The sequence below is a fragment of the Pipistrellus kuhlii genome, unplaced genomic scaffold (assembly GCF_014108245.1).
Source record: "Pipistrellus kuhlii isolate mPipKuh1 unplaced genomic scaffold, mPipKuh1.p scaffold_m20_p_19, whole genome shotgun sequence".
In the NCBI taxonomy this organism is placed as follows: domain Eukaryota; kingdom Metazoa; phylum Chordata; class Mammalia; order Chiroptera; family Vespertilionidae; genus Pipistrellus; species Pipistrellus kuhlii.
In genome coordinates this window covers 8,051,809-8,059,065 of record NW_023425504.1, presented here as the reverse complement: position 1 = coordinate 8,059,065, position 7,257 = coordinate 8,051,809, and the positions used below count along the sequence as shown (strand labels likewise).

The 7,257-nt window shown below is 46.5% G+C and overlaps 1 protein-coding gene across 1 annotated transcript; it reads left to right on the top strand.

The window, feature by feature from the left end:
* The first annotated feature begins 3,414 nt into the window (after nt 1–3,414).
* LOC123652586 (endogenous retrovirus group K member 113 Gag polyprotein-like) lies at nt 3,415–6,190 on the top strand. The gene has a single exon (XM_045583575.1). The coding sequence runs from the start codon at nt 3,934–3,936 to the stop codon at nt 6,172–6,174; it is 2,241 nt and encodes a 746-aa protein (XP_045439531.1). The 5' UTR covers nt 3,415–3,933; the 3' UTR covers nt 6,175–6,190.
* Nucleotides 6,191–7,257: the final 1,067 nt, after the last annotated feature.

Genomic DNA, 7,257 nt, shown 5'->3' with positions numbered 1-7,257 from the left:
TATGGGTCAATGAAGGGGGTGACAGGTCTCATACTGGACATAAAACTTTTGAATAAAAGTAGGCACATATAAATTTCAACAGTTGGTAGGAAACATAGGAAATGTGTTCTTCAAAAAGACTATTTACAACTGGAAATGGAGAAAAGGTACAGGTAAGTTTGTGAATCTGAAATATGTTCTGTAATGGAGCAGTAAAGGAAGTTAGACTCTTTGAGGATCTCACTACAGAGGTTGAGATCAAGGACAGCCTTATTGTTTCATAATATGTCTTTTAGTAGAAAGAATATTTAGAAATGAAATACTAGGTCTTTGTGACCTTGGTTAAGGTTTAGTTTCCTCATCTGTGGAATGGCGATAATAATAGTACTACCACATAAAGTTCTTGTGAGGATAACATGAATCAAAGCATGTGAAACAAGAACTCCATACATGTTCCAGGCCAGTGTGGCTCAGTGGTTGAGCGTCAACCCATGCTCTGGTTCCGTCAGGGCACATGCTCTGGTTGTGGGCTCTGTAGGGGGCATGTAGCAGGCAGCCAATCAATATTTCTATTTTACTCTCTCTCTCTCCTTTCCTTTCTAATATCAATGCAAACATTTAAAAAAAGAAATTCACAAGTGTTAACTACTATCATTATCATTACTATTATTCTATTATAGAAATAGGTCTTTTGTAGGACACATCTTTATAGAATAATTGAGCATGTACTTATTTGCCTTATTGCAGTAATGATGGATAAATTGAAGACCAGAAAGATAAAAGGTTTTCTCTGAAGTAACAAACCCTGAATACTTCATCTCCTCTATTAATTATCACAAACTTCTAGAAAAATAGTATGTCTAACCATTTTCAACTTAATGCGAATGTTGCTGACTGTTCTTTTGAAAATCAGTTTTGAGATTTTTGTCTTTGATATGAGAAAATTTATCAATTTAAATATGCTATCTTCCATAATTTCTTAAGATTTCCCACTTAATAGTGTAAAATATACAGAATTGCATCACCACAGGCCAAGTTGCACACTGTTGACATAATTACAACCTCTTTCTTGTTTGTTCTGCTTTTTAGCTATGTCTATCAGGTCATCATAAAAGCCAACTCTTCTTTAGCACCCACTGAATTGATTAGCAGGATTAAAAGTAAAATGCATGGCAACCTCATGCTTGGAAACTTCACACAACATCAATTGAAGTTATTAGTAAAGTCTTAACATGTTGCAGTGAAAAAACTAGGTAATTTGGGTGGGAGTATTCCACATGAATTCACTTCCCTTCTTATAAAGTTCATAATGCATGCATAGTAAGACATCCTGAATTCAGAGGGGAGAGAAGTGATATTTATGTTCCTTTCCATATCTTTTGTACCCACTTGCTCGACAACCTTTTTATCTATCTATCTATCAATCTATCTATCATCTATCTATCTATCTATCTATCATCTATCTATCATCTATCTATCTATACCTGTCTATCAGATATAGACTTTTTCAGCTCTGGATTTCAGCAGTAGCCAGTTCTTCAATAATGTGGAATGATTGTCTCTTTTGCATAAATACCCAGAGACCTGGGAGAGCTTCCTCATTACACACAATAGCTGCCTAATAGATACTTACTTTATTGATTGATTTAGCCAGCCAATTCATCTTGGAAAGTGATCTGGGAACAGTCCAAAATTTCTCTCATGGTCATTTTCTTTTTAGCAAGGCTTTAAAAGTAAAAGAGAAAGACTGTCAGGCCACCCTGTCCGATGACAGCTTTCCTCCTTTTCCTTAATAGACTGGGGTAAAAATATTGAGCTAACCCTAATGACACACATAAGCATTGGAACACACAATCGTTGGCAACAAACTAAATGGGTGGTGGAGGGCATGCTTCCATTCAGAATGAGAGTGAGATGGAAGGCAGGGAAGTATTGAAACCACAGGTAGAGCCACCATGCAAATGATGGTAATGGATGTGTCCGGAGAGTGAGGGTAAGGCCTTTTATCCTCACTCAGAGAGGAGATGGGGGTGGCTGGGCAAAGCTGGCTGGGTCACTCTGTCAATACCTGAGGGAAAGAAATTTTGGAATCAGGGTCACAAACCCAATGAGTGGTCAGTAAAAACTGGGAACTTATTACATAAACATTACTTAAATCATATCTCCCTTAAGGTGACAACACTTAGCAGCAGAATTTTGCCATCAGCACTAACACCAGAACAGGGTACCATCTATGTTGATGATGATGGATACATTGAGTTTACTTAAACCAAATCTACCTCAGAGTCCATTAAGAAGCAAGGAGCTGTCAGAAATATAAGTCAGCCTATCATTGCATTTCACACTATTAACAGTGGGTACCTCAAAAGGAGGGCAATTGGCAGGTGGTGATTTTTTATTTTTATTCTACACCTCTCTATGTGGCTTAAATTTTTTTCTTCAAGGCACAAGTATCATTTTTAAAAACAAAAACTAAAAACTTGCTCTGGAGAAAAACAAAGATGGTGGTGTAGATAAACACCTAAACTGCTGCCTCACACAATTTCAAAACTACAACTAAAAGACAAAACGTCTATCACCCAAAGCTACAGGAAAGCTGGATGAGTGGAAGTTCTTCAACTAGAAGGAAAGAGAAAAGGGCATTGAGACATGCACAAGTGCTGAAAAGCTGAGGTACGGAGGTGAGCAAATCGGGCTGGTGGTGGGTGATTGGATGTGCTGCTTTTTTTCAACCTGAAAAGAGACAAGCTCCTGATTATTCTGAACTCCAGTTTCTGCAGAGAGGTGGGGGACCCAAACTCCTACAGGAAAAGGCTGGACTGTCAGCAATCAGGTTGGAAAGTGAAGGTGACTTTCTTTCAGAGGTGTGCCCAGCAATCATTGTTTACTGCACTGGAGCATGGGATTCGGGGACTTGGAAATGCAGAAACTAAGAGAAGGCTGACTGGCAGCCATTGCTGTTTGCCAAGCCTTAGCCTAGTGATGCCTTGACACTCCACCCTGCACAGTCTATAAACATACCCAAGCTCTGTGCAGTGGATTTTGCATATAAATGGCCTCCCTATGGCAGCTTAACCAAACTAACTGCAGCTCTGGTCAGACAGCTCCAAAACTTACAAACCCCAAGCAAAGAGGAGAAAACTAGTTCTTGCTGTAGCTCCTGCTGGGTGGCCTTAGACAGTAGCTTACCTGCACCCCATTGGAGACCCAGAAGCTAGTGTATCTAGTGGTCAGTGTGAGACAACACCAGATTTCAATTATTCTCATAAGTGACACATTCAAGAGGCAGACTCAGTGAGTACCAAAGCCCCCCTGAAACAAGTCCTTCCCCATAAGCGTGTCTCCCGCACAGCAGTTCTTCCATTATAGACACAGTGGGTCCTCACAGCCAATTGGCCTGGAGGTCAATTCCCACCCAGTGACACCAACTGTGGGGGGCCGTTTGGCCCCGGTATTGCCTTGCTGTTGCAAGGGCCCGTTAAGCCTAGCACTTCAGCCTGGGGACAGGCCGGTGTTGACCTCTCTGGAGGTGGCTGACGTGGCTAGTACCTCGCCCCCCCCCCCATAGCTTGGCTTGGCTTTAGGTTTAGCTGACTTAACAGTTGCACTTAGCCAGAAGCGCGTGAGCTAAGGAGGAAGTTTGACGGGGTGCCCAGAACAGGGAAGTAGGAACTTCCTCCTTCAGAGTGCTATAATACTGAGCTGAAAAATAAACTCGGGGCTGCAGTCCGAGGATCTGCAGACCTCCCAACCCCATCTTTGTCTCTTGTCTCTTTTTCTCAGCCTCACCCCCTCATTCAGGTTACCTGCTCGATCCTGCCGGCTGGCCCCGGCAAGTGGCGCCCGAACAGGGACCTGAAAACTTGGGAAGAAAGGTAGAGGCCGCCGCTCGGGAGCAGCTGCAAGGTAGGAACGCGGGGAGCGGCTAAGCGCGATAGTTGGGAGTAAAAAATCATGGGGCAAGGAAACAGCAAAGAGCTGTTTGTACAGGTCCTTAAGACCATGCTCCGGAGCAGGGGCACTAAGGTAAGCTCTTCCCAGCTGCACCACTTTATGCAGTTTGTGGAAGAGGTCTGCCCGTGGTTTCCAGAAGAAGGAACTGTTAATCTGGAGACATGGGTGAAGGTGGGGGAAAGAATACAGGGTTACTATGAGGCTCATGGGCCGCAGAAGGTGCCAGTGGACACTTTTTCCCTTTGGGCGCTAGTGCGCGACTGCATAGATCCCCGGCATGAGGGACAGAAAGCCAAGGAAAAGGTAGTGGCAGCGGAGATTCCTCCTGTGGTTACAACGCCCACAGCTCCGCCGCTGGAGGCGGCAGCGGTCAGGAAGGAGGAGCCCTTAGACCCAGGAGATGCTGAGGACTTAGAGGAAGCTGCTGCTCACTACAGACAGGAGGATGACTTGATTCTCCTCTCGGAGCAGACTGCTGGGGGAAAGGCTCAGCAGGATCCTCTCCGACAGGCTGTACTTGGCCTAGCAAAGCAATTACAGGCGTGGCAGGTTGTGGCGCAGAAGATGCAAAAAGAGATGCATACTCGAGCACCCACTCCCACTCCCTCCCAGCGGGCAGGTCTGGAAGGGCCGCCATTAGTGGAGGTCGACGAGGAAGAGGGGATGCAGAAACCAACGGGTCAGCAGTCTCGGAAAGGTATCAGGCAGAAGCGGGGGGATGAAAGAAAGAAGGCCCCCTTAAAAAATGCCCCCTTCAAGGGGGAGGTGTCCAGTCGGGGAAGGTCACAGAAAAGATCGAGCTCTCGGAGCTCTTTGTACAGCTCTACAAGTGGGGCGGAGACGATGGGAGAAACCACTGAAATCGAATCCGGATCAGAATCGGAAAAGGAAGAACCAGGTTTTACACAGAGGGTTAAGGTGTTAGGAAAGGAGGAGAAGTTGATGGTTGCTATGGCGCAGGCTGGACCCGGACAGAAGAACGACCCTGGCTGGGGGAAGGTCCAAGCCTCTCCCTCAGGGCTGTCCCCGTTGCAAGCGGCACTGAGGGACGCGAGAATGGCAGGAGAGGATTTAGATGGGTTCGACCAGGGCGGTTTTCTGGCTTATCCGGTGTATGAACATCCTGCTCAAGGGAATAACCCTCCTCAGAGGGTCTATGGCACCATAGACTTTAAAAAGTTAAAAGAGCTAAAAACAGCATGTGCTCAATATGGGCCAACAGCACCCTATACTCTGGTAGTGCTTGAGTCTATTAATGACGATTATACCATGTGTCCTAATGACTGGAAACAGCTGGCAAAGGCATGCTTGAGTGGTGGGGACTATCTGCTATGGAAGACAGAATATGTAGAGGAGTGTGAAAGGACTCACCGCAGAAACCTGGCTAATAGAATACAGTCCGACCTGTCAGCCATGATTGGCGAAGGGCAATGGGCGGACACTCAGCCTCAGACTACCTATAATATGGCCTATTATGCTCAGATCTCCCTAGCTGCACGGAAAGCGTGGAAAAAGCTTCCTACTTCCAAAAATATTACCATGGATCTCACTAGAATTCGCCAAGGGCCAGATGAGCTGTATCAGGACTTTGTGTCTCGACTTTTAGATGCGGCCGGGAAACTGATTGGAGAAGGGGAAGCGGGAATACTAATAGTCAAGCAGCTGGCCTTTGAGAATGCCAACACTGCGTGCCAGGCCGCTTTGAGGCCATACAGGCATAAAGGGGATATAAATGACTATATCAGGATATGCCAGGACATTGGGCCATCTTATACTACAGGGGTTACTCTAGCTGCCGCCTTGAAAGGTCAATCTCTGCGGCAGTTTCTTCAGCAGTCACCGCGAGGGAGAGGGCGCGGGAGAAGAGTACCAGGACCTCCAGGGAGTTGTTTCTCGTGTGGTCAAATGGGACATTTTACTAAAGAATGCCCTCAAAAAGCTCCTGTTCAAAGTGATCAGGGAGGACCAGGGACAGCCCCAGGGATATGCCCTCGGTGCCAGAAGGGAAGACATTGGGCGAGGGATTGTCGCTCAAAACGCGATTCACAGGGAAATCCCCTTCCTACCCTGCAGCAGGGAAACTGGAAGAGGGGCCAGCCCCAGGCCCCACAAACATATGGGGCACTGCAAGGGGCCCTACAGGGGCAGTCCCAGCGGGCAAGCAATCCATTCGTGACCTCTACAGAGCTACCCCAGGAAGCGCAGGATTGGACCTCAGTTCCGCCACCCATGCAGTACTAACTCCGGCCATGGGCATGCAGGCCATTCCTACCGGAGTGTATGGCCCGCTGCCTCTAGGCACGGTTGGGCTACTGCTAGGAAGAAGCAGTACCACCATGCAAGGTCTTGTAGTAAGTCCCGGGGTAATAGACCAAGATTATACGGGAGAAATCATACTCAACAACCTGTTTGGCTTCGTTGTCGAGCACATAATGCTACCGCCTACAACGTATCAGGAGGAGGGCGTCTGCTTGACTGGAGGCTAACTACCCAAGGATCCGGTGCCGACTTAGGAACTCCTGACTATCTGACGGAAGGAATCTGGTCTATGGATGAAGGACCAATGCAAACACAGCTATGGAGATTAGCTGTAGCCGTAGTGGACCAGAGTCTCGATGAACGGGGGAATGTGATGGTGATACCTCCTGGGGCCTCCTCAACGTGGTATCATAAGGTCCAGGCCTGCGTGCCAGAACCCTATGCACTCCTGGTGGGAAAGGCAAACTTGACCCAGGTTGATGGTGTGTGGAACATAAGTTGTCCAGGATGTACTCTTGCTAACTGTGTTTTCAATGTATCCCGGTATCAGCAAGTGATCGTGTTATATCAACCTTCCTTTGTTATGTTACCTGTTAATGTTTCTGGGCCCTGGTATGAGGATAAGGGTATACAGCTGTTTAGGGAAGCCACGGCCATGCTGATCCGAGGGAAACGCTTTGTAGGTCTGCTTATCGCAGGCATCACTGCTCTTATTACTCTTATAGCTGCTAGCACTGCCTCAGCAGTTTCTCTGACCCAGTCTATTCAAACTGCTCACCATGTTAACCAATTATCTGCCAATGTGACTCAAGCGTTGGGTATCCAAGAAGATATAGATAGAAGGATTGAGGACCGCCTTAATGCTCTGTATGATACAGTGTCTATCTTAGGGGATGAGATTAGAAGTTTAAAGATCCGCCTAGCCTTGGATTGCCATGCTGAATATAAGCATATTTGTGTTACCCGAAAAAAATATAACGAATCTGAACATGCTTGGGACAGGGTGCAAAAACATCTTGCAGGGATATGGCACAGCGAAAACGCCTCTTTGGATATCCTACAATT